The sequence below is a fragment of the Aphidius gifuensis genome, linkage group LG2 (genome assembly GCF_014905175.1).
Source record: "Aphidius gifuensis isolate YNYX2018 linkage group LG2, ASM1490517v1, whole genome shotgun sequence".
In the NCBI taxonomy this organism is placed as follows: Eukaryota; Metazoa; Arthropoda; class Insecta; order Hymenoptera; family Braconidae; genus Aphidius; species Aphidius gifuensis.
The window spans coordinates 4,102,903-4,124,791 of record NC_057789.1 but is presented as its reverse complement, the minus strand read 5'-3'; the positions used below and the strand labels follow the sequence as shown (position 1 = coordinate 4,124,791).

At 24.5% G+C, this 21,889-nt stretch overlaps 2 protein-coding genes across 6 annotated transcripts; one reads left to right on the top strand and one right to left on the bottom strand.

Moving 5' to 3' along the window:
* Positions 1–83: 83 nt before the first annotated feature.
* LOC122848353 (putative uncharacterized protein DDB_G0286901) lies at positions 84–6,699 on the bottom strand. 2 transcript variants are annotated; one of them, XM_044146365.1, is made up of 13 exons: positions 5,636–6,699; positions 4,928–5,042; positions 4,704–4,858; positions 4,521–4,619; positions 4,215–4,319; positions 3,000–4,131; positions 2,787–2,927; positions 2,170–2,629; positions 1,544–1,636; positions 1,043–1,481; positions 801–980; positions 601–726; positions 84–492 (listed from the first exon to the last, which is right to left on the bottom strand). In XM_044146365.1, the coding sequence occupies exons 1-13, from the start codon at positions 5,786–5,788 to the stop codon at positions 274–276; spliced, it is 3,417 nt and encodes a 1,138-aa protein (XP_044002300.1). In that variant the 5' UTR covers positions 5,789–6,699; the 3' UTR covers positions 84–273. The 2 variants fall into 2 exon arrangements, with proteins under 2 accessions (XP_044002300.1, XP_044002301.1); XM_044146366.1 differs by lacking the exon at positions 5,636–6,699 and adding an exon at positions 5,186–5,312 and having other exon boundaries at positions 219–492.
* Positions 6,700–7,261: 562 nt separating this feature from the next.
* LOC122848347 (homeodomain-interacting protein kinase 2) lies at positions 7,262–19,657 on the top strand. Of its 4 annotated transcripts, none has more exons than XM_044146352.1 (10): positions 7,263–8,428; positions 11,047–11,400; positions 11,459–11,986; positions 12,451–12,669; positions 12,776–13,366; positions 13,475–15,075; positions 15,154–15,313; positions 15,463–15,686; positions 16,190–16,477; positions 16,885–19,638. In XM_044146352.1, the coding sequence occupies exons 2-10, from the start codon at positions 11,050–11,052 to the stop codon at positions 17,078–17,080; spliced, it is 4,158 nt and encodes a 1,385-aa protein (XP_044002287.1). In that variant the 5' UTR covers positions 7,263–8,428; positions 11,047–11,049; the 3' UTR covers positions 17,081–19,638. The 4 variants fall into 4 exon arrangements, with proteins under 4 accessions (XP_044002288.1, XP_044002287.1, XP_044002284.1 ...); XM_044146349.1 differs by having other exon boundaries at positions 7,264–8,428; positions 16,190–16,510; positions 16,885–19,657; XM_044146350.1 differs by having other exon boundaries at positions 7,264–8,428; positions 12,776–13,363; positions 16,190–16,510; positions 16,885–18,821.
* The last annotated feature ends 2,232 nt before the right edge of the window (positions 19,658–21,889 follow it).

Sequence of the window (21,889 nt, the reverse complement as noted above, 5' to 3'; positions counted from 1 at the left end):
TATAATATTGATAAATTATAACATGATGATTTAAATTGTATAATGGATTGTAATGGATCAATAAAAATTTACTTTTCTATCAATTTTAGGTTGTTTAAAAATTTTATTTATCATATAAATATTTTATAATAATACAAGCAATAAATTAATTTGTTAAATTTTTTTTTCATTTTTAAATCCAAATTTTTCGATTAGTAATTTTGTTTAATATTATTATAGTTAAATAGTATATTTTTTTTTATTATTGGAATTATGAGATTTAATAAATTAATTTTAATGATGATTTAAACGTGTTGGAATTCTATCGAGTGTTGAATTTTCAACAATTTGATTATTATTATTTGAATTTTGTGCATCAAATAATACAGGATTCGTCTCAATATTTGATGATGATGTTGATGATGATGATGATGATGATGATGAATTAAGTGTAGCAGATACTTGATTATCTTGACTATCAATAGCATCATTAGTTCCATCATTCAAAGACATCTACACGTTTGAAATTAAATAAAAATAATAAACTTGTAAATAAAAATAAACACTTTTTTTTTTTTAAATTTAAAAAAATAATAAAATGATAAAACAAAATTAAAGCACCTGTTGATTATTTGTAACTTCAGGACGTGATTGATCAGCTTCAGCAAGATCTTCATTGTAGGCTGGTGCTAATGATGGTGCAATTGAATTAATTGCAATGATATTATCCATTTGCATAGCTCCTCCCTAAAATAATGCAAAGGCAAATTAATTGTAAGAAAAAAATCATTAATACTTGGTCAATTAAAATAGACATTTACTTCAAATTCATAATCTGAAATAGCTGATCCAGGAATCCTGATTGATCCTGGCATTAAAAAATCTGTTACAAATTGATTATCAGGATTTGAATTAAGCAATGAACCAGCTAGTGCTCCAACATCTGAATCATCATCACTTGATTGACAACTGTCACTTGCTGTTTGATCAATAGTTTCATTCTATAAAAAATAATAATTACAATTAATTATAAATTAATATTATTACGATGAAAATAATTTACCGATTTATTTCTTGATGATTGTGCATCTTGAAGAGCTCTTAATGAACGTAATAATCTTGGTCGAAGTCTTTGATCATCACAAATTGATTTAATTTCTCTCAAAATAATAACAAGATAATCTGGTCTTCTTCTATTTGATGCAACAAGAGATTGTAATACATCTCTCATTTCATCACTAAGATGACGTAGACAATAAAGATCTTCATTATTATCAGGTGCTAGTCTAAATGAATGTGCTTCTTCCCAATAATTATCAACTTGTTGGGTTGTTCCATTGTCAATTGTATTGTCTATGTTACTTCTTGCTGTTGTTAATTCACGATCTTGTGATTGCAAATTTGATTGAAGTTGAAAATTCAATGGATACTGAACATCTGAACTTGATAATGATGCCAGTGATAAATTTTCAGCTACATTTTCACGATTACGTTTATCACGTCTGTCAATAAATTTATAAATTAGTTATAAATTTTGTATTTAAAAAAAATTAATTATACTCACATAAATGATCCACTTGTTCCTGATGTATTGCCAGATTGACCAGGTTGTGTTTCACTTTTAGAATTACCAGATAATAAATTTTGTCGGGAATAACTGCAAGACAAACCAATCAACACAAAAAAAAAAAAAAAAATGAAACAAAAAACAATCAAATCATTCATCAACACAAAAAAATTATTTTAATAATGAAAAAAAAAAAAAAAAAAAAACATGCTCAAATTATTAAATGAAAATTTATTTAATCAGCTTAATTTTTAAATTTATTTGTTAGTCATATAACAAAGAAAAATACGTAAAAATTATTTTTTAAATTATTCAAACGATCAAAATACATTACGTACCTAAAAAAAAAAACAAACCTTTTCTTTCAAATCATCCTTGTTTTTTTTTTTTTTTTCAATTTTGAAAAGGATAAAAAAAATTAATTTTAAATAAAATAAACATTGACCGGTTGATAATTTATAAAGACAATTGTGTTGATTATTTTATTGTTTAATAATACACATAAATTGTATTACACCGAAAATAAATTTGCAAACCGATAATTAATAAATTGATTGTAAAATATTTAACGTATTGTTGTTTTTTTTTTTTTTTTTCTTTTTGATTAATAGTGATGTTTTTACCTTCTAAAATTATCCCAATAGTTGTTGGTACGATTACCGGGTGGTACCTGATTATTCAATTGTTGATGATGATGATGATTTTGTTGTGAATTTGCCGAAGCAATAACAGATGTATGTGAATGATTTGATGATGGATGATTGGGTAATGATACAAGATTTGGAAGTGATGAACTTGGTGGAAGTGTTGTATCCAAATTATTATTATCATGATGACGATTTGATTGATTTAAATTTGAATATCCTTCAGATGTTTCATTAATAACATCAATACGTGATTGATTATTTGTTTGTCTAACTTGTTGTTGTAGTTGTGTTATTGATGTTCTCATTGTTTGTAATTCTCTTTGTTGTGACCATATTAATTGACAGCATTGTTGCATTGTTGTGCTCATTAATTGCAATTGTTGGGCTTGTGAATTCATCAATAATTGACGATAATATTCAGCAGGGGCTACTGTACCTAATAAATCAAGTCTTGTATAGATATTTTTTTTCTAATAATTTTTTTTTTTATTGTCTAAATAAAATTTGATAGATATAGGTAATATATTTGATAGATTTTTTATAATGTATATTACCAGTTTTGTAGATTTACAAATTTACAATATTTTATTTACCTTGTGGTAGTTGATTTACAGGAGGATTTGATAAATTCCACCAATTAACACCATTATCAACACCAGTAGGTTGAGTTCCAATGTCCAAAAAATTATCTGGCACCATATTACCATCAACACTGTGTTCATTTGAACTTTCAGCTAAAAAATATATTAATAAATTAATAATAACAACAATAATAATAATGACATTTATATAATTAAATTACTAACCAGGAGCATCATTGTTTGGCCACATATTTGGAGTACTAATATGACTAAGACGAGAATTTGATGCTCGTCTACTGTCCCATCCTGTAACACCAGGATCACGATTAACACTTGATGTATGACTGTTATCTTTTCTAACAAGTTGCTCTAATTGTTGACGTTTTTTATTTGTTTGTTGTTGTACTTCATTGTTGATATTATTGTTGTTGTTGTTATGATTATTATGATTGTTGATATTGTTGTTATTATTATTGCCAATTTTTCTATCAGCAATTTGATTAGCTCCAATCAATGATGACATTGGTGACATTGATCCAGAGTGTCCTGAGGATGCCACTGGAGCACAATTATTATTTGAAAGAGCTGAATTTTTTAAACGTTGAAGTTCAGCTCTTGCAGCTTGTAGAATAACTTGTTGTTCTTTCATTTCTCGTGTCACAGCTTGTATTTGTTCGACAGTTAAACGATCTTTGGTGTTATTAAATTTTTCATCAATATCAAGAGAATTTAATGATGCAGCAATGTCATTATCTTGTTCATTGACATTACCATTATCAGCAGACAATTGATTAACACCATTTGATTCTGGTAAATTATCATATGGTGTATTAAATGTTTCTCTGACTCGCGTTGCTTCATCCATGAGACCTTTTAAATGTGATAATTGTGATTTTAATATTTCCAATTCAGCAGCTTTATCATGTTCATTATTTTTTGAATTATTTGAACTACAACTTGCTCTGTCTGATTGTAATTCAGCAGCTTGTAATTCAGCAACAAGATTATCCATTTGTTTTTTTTTATTTTTCAATTGACCTAATTTATTACGCAAAATAGCTGTTTCAGATTCAAGTACTTCAGCATCATTTGCTAATTGATTTTGTGATGAATTTGAATTATTTTCCCATACATTTGATGTTGTTACTAATGATGGTGATGATGCTGTTTGATTTTCTTGAAGTAACAATGCTTGTTGTGCTTGACGTGCTTCATTTAAACGTTCACGTACTTGCAATTGCATACCAACTAAATTTGCTTGATGCTCTTGAAGTTGAGCTAATTTTCTTTGTGATGCTTCCATTTTTTTACGCAATACAGACTCAACTGATTCACCACCATTTTCTCTGTCTCCAGTCTTTTTTAAAATACAATAAAATTATTAAAATAAAACACAACATAAATACTATTTTAAGAATTTATATTTATTTTTAAAATTACCTCCTCTATTCCACGATAATCTTCCAGTAATTTTGTTAGCTTACTCTCACTGTCTCCTAAATCCTCAATCATTTTGCTTAATTTATCATGTTGTGTTTGAGCTCTCTGAAATAATAAAAATAATAATATATAACTTCCAAAAATATTAATAAACGTCATTTGAAATGTGACCATATTAAGCTTGTGCGTCAAATAGTTTATTTTCATAAAAAAAAAAAAAAATCTATATTAAACACCCACACGAATATCAATTGCCAAATTTAAATAATATATTAATAATAATAAAAATATTAAAATAAAACTAACCGGATCAGATGATTGACTCAATGATTCCATCATTGTCGTGGTAACCCTGATGTAATCACGAATTTGATTCAATCGACTTTCAACTTGTCGACGGTCTGGCTTTATTTCGAATGAAAAAAATAAATAAATTAATGATAATTACATATGAAAATTTAACAAGTTATGTTTAATTATTATCCATACCATTTTATCAACATTTGTTGGTTTAATGAGTGGTGGAAGTGTTGGTGGTGGTGGTGATGATTGAGTACGTGAATCAGCTGGTTGAGCCATATCGTTCCACTGGACACAATCTTCTCCAGTAAAATTATATTGTCGATTGTTATTACTGTAAGATGCTGAAATAAATTATTAAAATTATTTATCAAACATTTTTTTTCTTGTGATAATTTAAATAATATTGATACCTATATCAGCAAGATCTTGGTAAGAGGTTGATGGCACTGATGATGTTGGCCTCGTGGTGTTGCTATTCTTTGTGCTTCTTAAAAATTCTCGATCACTAACTGGCTGCAAATCAAACTGAAAAAATTTTTAAATTAAAAAAAAGTCAAAACAAAAATAAGTATTGTGTATTTTTATCTCTGTTACAAAAAAAAAAAATAAAATAAACATTTTCACAGTAAAGTCTCATTTTAAAGCCATTTCTATTGTACAAATCTTACATGTCATTTGTGAAGATAAAATTTCAAAATGAATTTTATATATTTTATTTATAACAGTTGCCAAACTAAATGTGTGTTTTAAAGATACACCAACTAGAGTAACTTAGAAGTATCTGGATATGTATTCTTGGATAGACATTCTTAATCTCCCCCATTCTCTTTGAAAATTTTAAAACATTATTTTTAGAACAAAAGTTTGCTTCCTCAGTCTTTTCTAACACACAGTTTACTATTATATATTCAATTGATCATAACTATTTATTTATTTCATCATCATCAACATCATCATCAGCATTTATTGCAATCATTGAAAAAACAATTTAAAAATACTCATCAATACAATATATACCCATTTGTTAAATGATTTATCAATTTTCTACTGATGATGGAAATTAGTATTTTTGATTTTTTTAAAATTAAAATTAATTATGTATGTAAATAAATACTTACCAAGTTATTTGGATGCTGTGATGATCTTTCATGGTTGAGTGACCACCAGGATAATTGTTGATTTGATACATGGACTATGTTTGGATCATTTCGATAATTATTTTTAGGTAAAGTTCCAGTTTTTCTAGAGCCATCATTAACGCCTGGTGACATGATGACTAATATTTTTTTTTAATCTTTTTGTTTACAATGATATGTCAAGCATTTATTTACCTAGTTATTGATCTATTTAAAATTTTTTTAAAAATCAATAATAAATTATTTAAATTGTTATGTAAAATAAATTATTAAAAAATGTAATTAGCATTTATTTTTTAATTAAAATAATAATTAAAATTTTTGGAGTAAAAAAAAAATATCTGTCACTTTTTATTTGTTTTTTTTGTTTTGTTTCTGTTTTGTTTTTTAAAATGAAAATTTATTTAAAAAAAAAAAAGTTTAATAATAATTATAATATTGTCCTAAAAATAATAAATTTTGACACGTATTTTTATCACACACAAAAATGGGAAATATTTGACAACATACGCGTTTTTTATCAATGTGACAGGCAAGATGACATGAGCACCAGAAAGATGTTGACCGAGTTGACTATCTTGATGTAATGATATTGGGCTTTGCAAATGTCACTTTGGAGGCGCAATTTTTTGACAGTGAAATTGACAATAAATTTTTAAATTAATTGCTTTAACTGTTTTACTAAAAATACCTGCAAATTTTACGAGATTATTCTTCTAATATTAAAACAATAATAAAATTTCAAAGAGTTAATTTTAATTTTTTAATGTTTTTAAATTTTTTTAGTGCTTTTTTTAACCGTCCTGTGCCACTAGTCTTAATTTCTGATGAGAATTTTATTTTTTTTTGAATCGAAATAATTTAGCGGCATATTTAATTATCCAAAAACTCTCACGTAAAATTCATTAGCCAATTGTAATTACTAAATATTAATTTACAATCAACCCAGTTATTTTTATATATTACGATAATTGCGTAAATACAGAATCCAATATCGTTGTCAATCTGTCTTTTTGTTTTTGCCACCGGTTTGTTTTCAGATCGTTAAATCATGCAAAAATGCAAAAAATGTACGACATACATTTCGATTAAGGCCAAGAAAGTATAATTTATTTTATTTCTTTTCTTTTTGGCAACCGCAAGTCACAAGTGTGTAATCAAAAAAATTATTACAAAATAAATTTATGCGCACGCATTTATTTAATAACTCAGTAACGTACAATCTCCTAAATAATTCTCAAAAATTAATTACAATAAATTTTTCATAAACAAATTAAACAATCACAATTTCCAAAAAAAAAAACCAAAATCAAAAAAAAGCGCACAATAATCATTTTAAAAATAAAAAAACAACAAAATATAATTTGACCCAATTTATACAAGTATATTTATAAAAATTCTAAATAAAAAAATCCATTAAATATTCAAATAAATTACCGCACAATGCAATAAAAAAATTGATAAAAATAAAAAAACCCTAAATGAAATTATTATAAATAAAATAAATAAATAAATTTAAAAAACAAGAGGGAGTAATAATAAACTAGTGACGTACCTGAATAATATTATTATATAGAAAAAGTGAACGTAAACAGACGATGTATACCGAATATAAAACCGAGTATAACCGATGTCAATGTGGTTGATGAAATTGATGATGATCAGTCATTCCTCGATTGTTGTCAATTGTGGAAGTGTGTGGTGTTTAAAAAATTAACAATAAGCAATGTTTGCTTGACCATTTACTACCCCAGGGTAAAACCACACATTTACCCTTTAATTCCTTTTCCCTCTTTTTTTTTCTTTTTAAAAAAAATCATCCAAATTGTTAATTAATAATATAATATTTAATCGGGGACTTGAAAAAAATAATAAATTGGTGAAATGTGCGTCCTCGAGATGTGGGAAGTGAGTGAAAAGTGGCGTAAACACAAGTGAGACAAAAAATATAAAAGTTTCTGCTCCAATTTTTATTTGATTTTTTTTTTTTTTTTGTTTTATTCTTTTTTTTTTTTTTTTTGTTTTATTTATTTATGTAAAAAATAATTATCAGTATGTATTGTGAATAATTAAATTGAAAAACGTCATTGGTAAATAATTGTCGTTGTCATTGTCACAAGTGTCATGAAAAAGTCCAAAAGTAAATAATAATTTTTTTTTTTTTTCTTTTGTGTTTAAAGTGTTGAGTGTTGATAATATTATTAATATTATTATTATATTAATAATTAAATATTAATAAATATTTTATGACGTAGACTGTCTCACTCACTGGTGGTCAGAGAGGAGAGACAGTCAAAGAGAGTTTGAGAGGCGCAAGATGGCTGGGAATTGTTGAAGAAAAAAAAATAAGAGAGAGAAAAGCATCATCATCATCATCATCAAATGGATAAATTACACCCGGACATTGTGAATGAATTAAATAAATAATAAATAAACAACACAATCAACATTTATCATGATTAAAATTAAAATTATTAACAAAATAATTAAACGCGTTATGATGAATTTTTGAATTACATATTTTATACATCATTCATGTATGTGGGAGTGAGCATTTAAATGCTCAACACAGACATAAAATAATAATAATAAATAAAAAAACAATTACAAGAAAACATTTTTTATATAATTAAATATGAAGAATATTTATCGTGACTGTCTGATGGAATTAATGTTTAACTGAATTTGAAATTTAAAAAAAAAAAAGAGTATTAAGGAAAATTATAAAAAAAAAAAAGGAAAAAAAAAACAACAGACACTGGACAAGAGTGAAAGGTAAGAGTTCAATTACACTTTACCTTATTTTTTTATTTTTCCAATATAATTATTATATCTCTTTTCACTTTATTACGTTTAACGGTATTAATCATTATTTTTTTATTTTTTTTATTTATCATTTTATCCAACGCCCAAAAAATTTCCACCGATAAATTTCGTGACGATTTAATGACGTTATTGATGGTTAATTACATGATGATTATTTTATATATAAATTTACATTAATGTTAATAAATTTTAAAAAGAATTTTAAAAATAAATTGGCTTTTTTTTTTTTCAAGTGTTAATTTGTTGGTTTACTTATTTTATTTAAAAATATATTTTTTTATTGTTATTTTTTTGATTATTTAATAAATAAATTTGCATTTTTTTTATACTTTATTATTGTTATTGTTAATTTGAGTTTTTTTGAATTTTTTATTTATTGTTGTTTGTTGATTTAATAAATTATTTTTGGGTTTATATTTTTTTTTTGTGTTTAAATAATTGAGTATTTATTATCTGTATTTTAAATCTGGACTTTATCGTGTCTATGATAATGGGTTTTTTTTTAACTTGACTTTTTGGCTTTTGGTAAAATAAATTACGTCATTTTTATATTTTATACAGTATTAGATAGTTGATGTTGTTTTTTTTTATCATTTTTTTTTTTTTATAATGATTATTGGGGGATTTTCCAGAACTTGGTTATTATATTTAAAGTATCATTCATAGAAACTTGTTGACGTCAATGTGACTTTTTTTATGTTCTTGAAATAAAAGAAAGAAAAAAAAAAAAAAAAACACAATTTTAACATTTACATGTCTTATCAATTTATTTAAAAAACAATACATAATTAAATTTTTCATGTTTTTTTTTTTCCTCAAGCCGCTGAATAAACAAATATTTTTAAAAATAATTATTAACTTTATAAACTCAATATTAAATAACAATTTTTCTTTTAAATAATTGCGTTTAAATTAAACATTAATCTGTTCATTATTTTTATTTATTTTTTGAATATTTATAAATGTTGAAAGAAAAATAATCATTAATATATTTTATATGTTTTTGGAGCATAAAAAATTACCATTAATGAATATTTAAAATATAAAAGTTTAAAAATGAAATTAATTATTATACATTTTTATTCAATTAGAAAACTTAATGTATTTTTTAAAATTCATATGAAAATTTAAATTGGAGTAAATGTCTCTATAGAAAAATTATATTAATAGAAAAAAAATTATAAAAAAGTATAAATGAAATCCGGTCGCGCATGTATATCGTTAGTCTAATTTCCTTGATGAAGTTGTAATCGGATTTTATTATTTAAATTCATTGGTATTTTTTTTTGTGAAAGTCATATTGATGTTTTACTGAGGATTCACCACGTTCAATATCCATTTTTTATGTTTATTAATTATTAAATTATCCGCAGTATAAAATTGAACTTTAAATCATTTTTTTATATTTTTTCAATTTATGCCTATTATTTAAATAATTATCTATTGTTTTTTTTTATATTTTTCTTGGCCATGGGTATATATTTTTTTTTTGGCATAAATAATAATTAAATAATGTTTTTATGTGTCAATTTTTAACCTTCATTTTATTTAAACAAATAAAAAAATTATTTTTTAGTATTTTTTTTGAATTTTAAATTTTTTTTTTTTTTTTTTTACTCTGTTTTTCATATTTTTTTAGTCCTTGGTATCTATTTTTACATATCATTATTCAACTTTCCATCGAATAATATTTAACCCGCATTTATAAAAAATAAAATAAAAAAAGTGTTGAACCAGCATAAAAATAATTTTGTATGAGTTGTTTTAAAAATATACATTAAATTAATTTAAAAATTTTTGATGATGATATTCTGTTGTTCATTGAAAATAAAAAAAAATAAATAAAAACAAAATAATTAACTAATTAAAATAAATTTGTTTTTTTATTTTTTTATTTAAAAATCTTTATACATCTGTTCAATCAGTTTGTTCAAAAAATTTATATTTAAAAAAAAGCCAATAATAAAAAAAATAAAATCAAGATTGTATTTTGACAGACAAGTACACATGACTGTAATTGTGTGTGTGTGTGTTATTATGTTGATAAAATCCTTGACAGTCTCAGCAAGTGAGAGCAGCTGCGACCTGCTTCCTTCTAGCCTTCTCCACAAATATATTCATTTTAATGGTAGATAACATAATTAAAAAAAAAAATCTAAAAACACAAAATAACAAGGTCAATTTATTATTTATTAAACTGTCAAATTTGTTTTTTCATAAAATTAATTTCAAGTCAATATCAACCGGATAGAAAGATATGTGTCAATACAAGAATAATTTTTTTTATTTCATTTCATTTAACTTGTTAATAAACACATTACATTCCAATTTTATAAATACCGTTGTTGTTGTTGTTAATGATTCATGTACACTTCTTCTTGATACTTCAACAGGTATTTTAAAAATTTAAATAATTTCAAACCGTAACATTTTGATATTCATTGGAAAGCTTTAATTACGCCCTTTCCAATGAGCTCCATCACAAGTAAAAATAAATTAATTGTCTTAATGTTAGATTAAAGTAAAATTAATTTTTTTTGTTTTATATAAATGATATATTATTGCAGGGAATGTGTGACATGTTTATCCAAAATCAACAGACGAGCAGCGTCAACAGCAGCAGCAGTAATAATAACAGCAATAATAATAATAATATTACCGCTCACCATCATAGTAAAAAAAGAAAATTAGATTATAATACAAATCAACCAGTAATACAACATTCATTAGTTCAATCAAGTGTTGATTATCAATTGGACAATACTGGATTACAACGTTATTCGGTGAGCGGTAACAACGCAACATTTAATAATACGTTGTCAAATAATAATGCGCTGCAAAAAAGTCCAAATTCATCAAATACTTTGATGCGAGCATCAACAATTAAATTATTAGATACTTATCATCGTTGTGGACAAAAGGTTTGTCAATAAAAATTGTGATTATTTTTCAATATAAATAATGATTATTATTTAATAGAGAAAAACTTGGTCAAGAGAAGGGAATGAAGCCTTAGCAGTACAATCTGGTAATTCAACAAACGTAGTGGGAAATACTGGAGTTACTCAAATACATTCACAACATCAACAACCTCAATTACAACAACAACAACAACATCAACAATTAAACCAACCACAACAACAGCAACAGCATCATCAAACACATCAAAATCAACAACAGACACAATCATCATCATCACAACAGCCTTCATCATCATCACAACATAATCAACAATCACATCAATCAAATAAACAATCCAATATGACGTCACATAGTAAACAAGTTGCTAATAATGGTGGTGGTAGTAATCCACAAGGTGATGGTGACTATCAATTGGTCCAGCATGAAGTTTTATATTCAATGACAAATCAATATGAAGTCCTTGAATTTCTTGGTAGAGGTACATTTGGACAAGTTGTTAAATGCTGGAAAAAAGGAACAAATGAAATTGTTGCTATTAAAATTCTTAAAAATCATCCATCATATGCACGTCAAGGACAAATTGAGGTAAAATTTCATTTATAGAAAAATATTGAAGCTTAATTTTTATCAAAACAATATAACATTGCAAAGTTTATATTAAATATTCATGTGCAATTTGCAATACGAGTATTGTTAAATGTTTGTTTGTTTTATTATTTTTTTTTTTTGCAATTGAGATAGCTTAAAATGAAAATTTATGTCGTCAGCATTGAAAATATTTTCTCTACCATTGTTTGTACATCCTGAATTGCTAGATTATTATTATTATTTTTTTTTTTTGTAAGACATTGCTTATTAAAAAAGAAAAAAAACACTACAAACTTTGAACTTTTATTGTAATTTTTTTTTTTTTTTATTGCTCTTTGTATATGATGAGGAGAATTATTTAAAAGAAAAATATCACGCAATACTTTTAGTTTTAAAAATATTGATTAAAGTAGATGAAAAGAATATTTTGTTGAAAAAAAATTGTTCATTTTGTTAATTAGGTCTCCATCCTGTCGCGACTTAGCCAGGAAAATGCGGATGAGTTCAATTTTGTACGTGCCTATGAGTGCTTTCAGCATAAATCTCATACATGTTTGGTTTTTGAAATGCTGGAACAAAATTTATATGACTTTCTTAAGCAAAATAAATTTTCACCTCTTCCATTAAAATATATTAGACCAATTCTTCAACAAGTACTTACAGCTTTGCTAAAACTCAAGGTAAATTTTTAATTATAAAAAAAATAATAAATAATCATTATAAATTTTCCTATAAAAATTAAATTAATTAAATTAATTATTACCATTTTTATTATTTAAATAATAGCAATTAGGTTTGATTCATGCTGATTTAAAACCAGAAAATATAATGTTAGTTGATCCAGTACGTCAGCCTTATCGTGTTAAAGTTATTGATTTTGGTTCAGCATCACATGTATCAAAAGCTGTATGTAATACATATTTACAATCACGATATTATCGTGCACCAGAAATAATATTAGGTTTGCCATTTTGTGAAGCAATTGATATGTGGTCACTTGGTTGTGTTGTTGCTGAATTATTTCTTGGTTGGCCATTGTATCCTGGAAGTTCTGAGTATGATCAAATTCGTTATATAAGCCAAACACAAGGTTTACCAACAGAACACATGTTAAATCATGCTAGTAAAACAACTAAATTTTTTTATCGTGATATGGATAGTACATATCCATTTTGGCGTTTAAAAACACCTGAAGAACATGAAGCCGAGACTGGTATTAAATCAAAAGAAGCAAGAAAATATATATTTAATTGTTTGGATGATATTGGTCAGGTTAATGTACCAACTGATCTTGAAGGTGGTCAATTACTTGCTGAAAAAGCTGATAGACGAGAATTTATTGATTTATTAAAGAGAATGCTTACTATGGATCAGGTAGTAATATTTATTTCAATATTTTTTTTTCATATCTTTACATATATAATTTTAATTTAATTAATTAATTGATCATTGTTATTTATTTATTTATTTTTTTGAATAATTTAGGAACGTCGTATAACACCTGGTGAAGCATTAAATCATGCATTTGTTAATTTAGCACATTTACTTGATTATGCACATTGTAATAATGTCAAAGCATCAGTACAAATGATGGAAGTTACAAGACGTGCTGGTGATTTTACATCAAGTCCATCACATCATCAACCACCACCAGCACCACAACCACCACCACCAGCATCACTTGTTGCTAATTTTGTACCAACAACAAATGGTAGTGCTGTTACATTGACATTTAATAATCAATTAACAAATCAAGTACAACGTCTTGTACGTGAACATCGTACAGCACAAAATGGTTATGATAATTTATATCAAATATATAGTAATAGTAGTAGAAGAGCAACACAATATAGTAGTTCATCAAGTGGCTCAAATAGTGGAAGAAATGGTGTACATGATTTTTCACATCAACTTGGTATACCTGGTATATTATGTCCACCACCTGGTTATCAAACAATGCCAAGTCCAGCAAAACATGTTGTTGTTGCACAATCATCACAATCACAACAAGCACCATTACAAATACAATCATCAATATTATCACAACAAGCTGTTGCAGCTGCAGCAGCAGCAGCAGCAGCACAACAACAATATGCAACTGTACCAGTATCAATGGTTGAAAGTGGAAGACAAATGTTACTAACAAATGCTGTACAAACATCTTGGCCAGGTGGTAGTCGACAAATGGCAACAATTGTACCATCATGGCAACAATTACCACCACAACATGCATCAATACAACAACCATTATTAAGTGATGCTGGTGATTGGGGTAGACCATTAATTGTTGATAGTTCAACAATAATACAACGTCCTGTATTTCCAGTAACTGAAGTTTATAATACAAGTGCATTGGTTGAACATCCATCACAAAATTGGGGTAAACGTAGTGTTACAAAACATCATCAACATCATTTAACTGTACCACAACAAACACAACACAGACATGAACATAAAAAAGAAAATCAACAATTAAGTCCAGTTAAAAAACGAGTTAAAGAAAGTACACCACCAAGTAGTATGAGACGTCATTCACCTGCAAATGGACATTGGCAACAACAACAACAAACCCAACAACCCCAACAACAACAGCAACAGCATCAACAACATCAACAACAACATCAACAACAGCAACAACAGCAGCAGCAACAATCAAATCATCACAGTGGTGGTAAACATGCTAATAATCATAATGCTGAACATCAACAAATATCAAATGTTAGACAACAAACAATAACAATTCATGATACACCATCACCAGCTGTATCTGTTATTACAATAAGTGATAGTGAAGATGAAACACCTGGTAAAGGCGCACAATCAACTTCACGAACTGTACAAAATTCTCAACCAGTACATTCAACAACGCATCAATCGCACAATAATCATAGCTCATCAAGAGCACAACGTAAAAATGTCATAAGTTGTGTTACAGTTAATGATAGTGATGGTGAATCAAGTCCAGCTCGAGCACATGCTCATTTGTATCAACAAAATCATCAATCATCATCATCATCATCAAGTCAACAACAATCACATGCTACACAACAAATTAAACATGAACCACAGCCGCAGCACCATATCAGGTTAATATTATTAAATATAAATTTAATTATAATATATTATAATTAAATTATACTTATATTTTTATTTGTTAATTTTAGTTCTGGCTATTCTTCACAATCACAAAAAAAACGATTGCTTGCCAAAGTACAGTCCGAGTGTAACATGATTAATGTAGCAACAAAACCAGAGCCTGGAGTTGAATATCTTGCTCCACATCCTTGTCATGCACCAGCATGTAAAGAGCCACCAACTTATCAGGTAAAAATAAAATATAAAAAATATTATATCTATTATTTTTTAAATAAAGAAAAATCATTTGACATTATTGTGAAATAAAAATAAAAATATATTATAAATAAAGAATGTCTGGTTAATGTTTGTGTTTGTGTTTTTCTTTTTTTTCGCAGGATGATGGCTATGACATGCATGACTACTTATTGCAGTATGTAACAACAAGTAATGCTCATCCTCATCTACAAGAACAACATATTGTCTATACAACTGGAGCTGATAAACGAGTATCATGGCCAAGTAAACGTGCTGAATACAAACATGAATATATACAACCACCTGCAGCTCATTCGCGAGATCACCAAAAGTGGACTGTTACAAATCCAGTACATCAATACAGGTCAGTCATTAATTTTCCATCAAAGGATATACCATTTTTTTTATATATAAAAATTTTTTTTTATAAATATAATGCCTGACTCATTAATGCTAGTGCATTGTAGTTGCATTTATTTTTTATTTTATCTGTGCGTGCGTGTTTTTTATAGTATTTTTTTTTTATTATTTTTTTTAAACAAAAATATCTAGTGGGTGGACTTGAATTATCTTTTCATTGTTTTTTTTTTTTTTCTTTTATTTTTATTTTTCCTCGAATAATAAAGCATGATGAATGAATAAACAATTAATTTTTTTTTTTAATTTTTTTACGCATGATAATAGTTGTATTTATTTATTTATTCAATTCTATAGAAATATTATTTTTCCACGTATGTATATGATGAAAAAAAAAATATAAATATTGAGTATATTTATTTATAAATTTATGATTTATTTATTTTTATAATTTGCAAGCATGAGAATAGCATAACGAGTCGAGTTTTTTCGTAAAATTGGGTTTTGTAGGCAAAGCCAGGTGGTGGGTTCATCAGCACATCCAGCTCATAGCCATGGTCATCATGGTCATCCAGCCCATTTGAGTCCGGTTAGTAGTGGTGGAGGTAGAAGTCCCGCAGGTGCTCCTGTTGTAGGTAGTGCACAGCATCTTGGTCAACCACTTTATCAAGAATATGCTCATGTACGTTCACGAGCTCATCAAGTACCACCGCCTGTTTATGTTACAACAGCACCATCACAAGCTCCTTCTGGTATTCAACAACAACAAGGTCCCACCTATCAGGGATTTACACCCGGGTGGGTACCAAGACAACTAGTTGATGCATGCACGTGTGTACAAATTTATTATCTATTTTTTTAAAATAGTATTATCCTTTTTTTTTTTTTTAGCTTTAATTTTTATTATTATATTTTACGTAGTAATTTTTAAATTTTCAAGTAAATTTTTTCTTTTTCTTATTTATTACACGCTTATTGTGTATACTTTTTTTTAAAGTTAGTTGAATTTTTAGACTTGCTTGTAATGTGTCTGCATTGTTTGATAAAATTAAAATGAAATTTTTTTTTTTTTTTTAAATATTATTAATTTATTTAATAACTTGACAAATAATAAATTAATAATATATATTTTTTTTTTATTCACAAGCCAATGAAATTTTAATTAAAAATATTTTTTGTTTTTTTTTTCCATTGTTTGTTTTCAGCTCGTCACCATTAACGTTGTATGATTCTAGTCGAGCACTACCACCACCAGCTCATCACAGTTCAGCTAGACCATTATTAGCAAGCCATGCAGCTCATCCACTTCCTGCTCACATGCAATCAGCTGTCTATGGTCTGGCTCCTTTATCACCTCAAAAACATCAATATCAACCACCTGGTTTGTGGTTTACTGAGTAATTAAAAAAACCAAACAATTATTTAAAATAATATTATTAAATATTATTAACAAACAATTAATCGATTATAAACGAAATAAATAATGCGTTAAATGACCAATCAGTAGCTCCAATAACGCAATGGCACTGATATATCGTCATTAATCGTCAACAAAAAATCATAAAAATATCTATATCGACAAAACAATTATTGTAACAAAAATTGTTACATAAATTTATCAGGACATTTAGTTGTATTTTTTTTTTTCTTTTTTTTTTTAAATTAAAAATCTTGGTAGTTTGTAATATTAGATGCATTTTTTACGTGTCTTTTTTGGTCTAAAGTGTTTATTCTAATTATATTCACTTTTTGTCTTTTTAAAAAAAAAAAGTTTTTTGTTTTTATAAATCCGTCCTAGACTTGAATATCCGACTTTTAATTTAAATAATAATAAACAAATATTCTTGACAACAAAACAAGATGTTTAAAAAATATTAAAAAATAATTATTCGGGTAATATTATTTTGCCAAAATAATAATAAATGTTTATTGTCCATTAAATTTTAACATGACAATTTTATCATTAAAAAAAAATTTCGATGATGAAGCTTGCCGAATCGAGCTGTAATGCTCACATTTAATTTAGATTTTTTTTTTTATATATTATATAATCAAAAAAGGCCTTTTTGAAAAATAATAATTACAATAATTATAATAATCATGATAGTGTGTGTCTAAATGTCACAAAAAAATATTAATTATTTTTTTTCTTTTTTCGAATTAGGGATGGGTAGATTTATTATAATATTATCAACAAAAAAAATTCGATATTAGGCATAAAGTCGTGTTGTGTTTAAGGTGAACTAAGTGGTATTTTGATAATAACTAAAAAAAAAAATGTAAAATTTACAAACTATGATTAATTATCAACAATTATTCACATTAAACGTAAAAAAAGAAATAATAATAATAATATAAAATTAAATAATCATGATTTAAATGCGATTTTTTATCGTATTGTTATATTATTTAAATTTGTGTCATGTAAAAGTTGAAAAATAGTTATAAATATTTAAAAAAATGTGGTGGGAAAAATTTTTAAAAGTAATTCTTCGATGAAATTAGTTTTTTTTTCTTTTTTTTTTTCGGTACTTATTGTGTTTGACGTGAAAGTAAAAGTAAAATTGAATTATTGTCTTTCATTGACGTTTATAATTAGTCGACAATATTATAAAAATTTGTAAATAAAATATATTATTTATATTATATCAATTAATTAGAAAGATGATTTTTTTTTTTTCAATTTTAATCAATTTATTTGAATGTCTTTTTGTGAAATTTAAATAATTTCGTGTCTATACGTGTTTGAATGTTGTTAACTCGTGACATTATGTTGTTTCTTAATTTATTAATAAATATTATTAATAAACAAATAATAATTTAAAGAGAAATTCAAATTGCTTTAAGTAAATAGTCGACTGTCTTTATATTATACTTTTCATTTAGTTTTCGTAAGAATATTTAACTTTTCTTCAAAAAAAAAAATTATCTCGGCTTATTATTACTATTATTTTAAACAAATAATAAAAATTATTGTATTTAATTGTATTATATAACATGCATATGGATAATCACACTTAAAAAAAAAAAATGTATACAAGAATTTATGAAAATTCTTATAATTTTAATCATGTTCTTCCCCACATCCGTAAAGTATTTCTAGAAGAAAAAAAAAAAAATAAATATATAACAAAAGAACAAAAAAAGAAAAATATAAAAATAACGCGAAAAATATTATATGACTATTCATTTATTTGTAAATATTATAATAGTTCATAAAAACTAATAATGTTTTTTTTTTAATCATTTTTTTTTTTTTATATTATCAAACTTTGCAATTAAAAAAAAAAAAAAATAACTAAATTTAAAATAATATTCCAGAATTATATAATTTAATTATTCTTTTCTGGTTAATATATATTGTACATACTGTATTTATATTATTATTATTATTTCAATAATTATAAAAAAATTTTTAAAAAAATTGGGTTTATCATAGTATAGAATTTGATACAAGTTTTGCACTGAATTTTGAGCTTTCAAATTTAATGATAAACCTTGATGATACAAAAAATAAATAATGAGAAAATCCTTTTGAATAATTTAATATTATTTAACAATATATTATTTTTGTTTAGTCTAAAATGATATAGTTCAATTGTATTAATTGTAAATCAGTGTTGTCAATAATATTATATAATAACACTAGTTTTTTCTCTCGAAAATTATTTAAAATATCAACTGTTATTAACAGTTTTTTAGACAAATAGAAAATAAATAAATTACAATTTTATTTTTCATTTAAACAAGTCAATTTGTAAAATTATTGTTTTTACTACTAATGCTGTCATTGAAAATTATTGACTTAAATTTTCACAATATGCTGTAAATAAAAATAAATATATATGAAAATATTCATATATATCTAACCAAGTCGATGTGCCTGTTTAAGAAATTTAGATTAAAATATTTTAAATGAATTTATAATCACAGTAACAAAAAAAAAAAAAAAAAAAAAACTTTAAAGAAAATCATATAAATAAAAGTATTGAATTTAATTTTTTCATATCACAAATATCATTTTAACATTAATTTCAAGTCATTGTTATTATCATTATTTATCATAAATAAAAAAACCATAAAATATATATTTTTTAATTTAAAAATAATAATTATATTATTTAGTTTATTAAAAGACTAATCAATTTTACAAGAGATTATTAAACAATTAAAATTATAAATATATATAATTTAAAAATGAAAATATACACACTTGCTTTTTGCCCAATAAATCATGCTAATATTCACCATGAAAATATAAAAATAATAATTATCTTTTTTATTTTAAAAAACAAAAATACATTTATCAAAATAATTATTATGTAATCAATAGAAACTTGATAATAAAGTCATTGGTAATTAAATAACGATCAATAATGATGATAGTAATAACACACTAAATAAATTATTAATAATTTTATTATTTTTTATTATTAAGTATTAATATATCGATTGTTCTAGTTGTGATATTTGCGTAACAATAAGTGTGCATCATTAGTTGAAATAAAAAATTAGATTTTTACAATGTTTTCATATATTTGTTGTAATTAAATAAACAAAAAGTCAAATTTTTTCGTTTAAAAAAAATTAAAATTTATATACAAACCAATTACAATGAAAAAATAATTAAAAAAAACAAGTTTAACAATTCGTAACAAATAAACAATGTAGTTTTAGACGTAGTGCCTAAATTGTCGATAAAAAAAAAATAAAAACAATTAACAAAAATATTTAGTAATTTGTCGTAAAATTTCGAGTGTTATATCAAAGATACAAAAAAAAAATATAATTATTAAATAAATAATAATGAGATATAAAAAATATAATTTAAAATTAATTTTTAATTAAGTATTATTATGATTGAAAAAAAAAAACAATAGATATTTTTTAAATTGAAATAATCTTGTTCAATTATGTGAAGAAATTTTATTTTTTTGACTGGTTTTAATTTGAATTATAATATTTCGAAATATGGTGATTTTTAATTTTTAAAAAGTACATAATTTTTAGCATTTAAAAAACAAAAAAAAAATAATTGGATATCATCCGGACTCAACCAGTGATAATTAAAAATATAATTTTATGATTTTTCCTCAAAATGAATGTGTAAATATTTTTCAAATTTGATAACTAAATAAATTAATGACATAAAATTGTTCGAATAAAATCATCAGGTAAATAATTAACTATAATTTAGTAATGTCTATAAAATATAATAATAATTTTAAGTGAAGAATTAATTAATAATCTTCTCAAGTGGTGTTTTGTACGGTCATTAAATAAAAAAAAAATTATATTTCAAATAAAAAATAGATAAAAATATCTTGTGGATTAAAAAATATTATTGTTAAAAATTTAAAATACACAAAAATTAATTTAATAAAAAACGAAATCAACTAGTTTAATCGTATAAAAAGACTTGCACTGTGCAGAAAATTTTGACTTCTATAATTGATTTTCACGAAAATTACAATAATAAAAATATAAAATATTTCTCTAATTATTATATAGAATTAAAACTTTACTAGAAAACAAGAAAAAAAAAAATTATATAAATTTAATTGTCATAGAAAATAACATTATTTTTTCAAATAAAATTTCAATAGTCAATGTCTTTTATGTTTATGTAATTTTACAGAAGAACTGCTATGTTAAATGTATACGTAAAACAAAAAAAAAAAAATACTTTGAATGCTGGTCGTCAACATCACTAATTTCTCTATGCATTTTTTAGTTTAATTATATTTATGTAGTAAAATTTAAATGAAAAATAATAATAGTATAAAAATATAAAATTATATATGTCTAGACAATTTTTTTTTGTGTTTTTTTTTTCACATTGAAAGCAACAATTGTTGTCTTACAAAAATATATATGTAAAATAAAAATAATCGTGTCAAAAAATGACTTTAAAGTTTGACCGAAGTACAAATAATTTACGCAGCATGTAATAAAAAATTAAAAAAAATAAAAATCATCGAGTTTGTAATGCACTCAAATTTATCGTCATCATATATGTGTATAAAAAATAATCGTATCATTAATAAATTATGTTAAAAATTGTTTTACGTAAACATAGAATATTTGAAAAAAATCTTAAAAATTAAATAACATTTTTTAAAAAATTATGAAAAAACAATTAATCAATTGATTAATTTTTTAATACCTAAAACAAAATTATAAAATAATAATATTAATTAATAATAAAAC

Bases quoted from the DNA above. Each gene is read 5' to 3' on its own strand.
- LOC122848353 (XM_044146365.1), bottom strand. From the start codon at position 5,788: ATGTCACCAGGCGTTAATGATGGCTCTAGAAAAACTGGAACTTTACCT. The intron at 4,859-4,927 runs GTATCAATATTA...AATTTATTTCAG, and splicing joins CCAAGATCTTGCTGATATAG to CATCTTACAGTAATAACAAT. The intron at 4,320-4,520 runs GTTAGTTTTATT...TTATTATTTCAG, and splicing joins TGAGTCAATCATCTGATCCG to AGAGCTCAAACACAACATGA.
- LOC122848347 (XM_044146349.1), top strand. From the start codon at position 11,050: ATGTGTGACATGTTTATCCAAAATCAACAGACGAGCAGCGTCAACAGC. The intron at 12,670-12,775 runs GTAAATTTTTAA...TTTAAATAATAG, and splicing joins CAGCTTTGCTAAAACTCAAG to CAATTAGGTTTGATTCATGC. The intron at 13,367-13,474 runs GTAATATTTATT...TGAATAATTTAG, and splicing joins TGCTTACTATGGATCAGGTA to GAACGTCGTATAACACCTGG.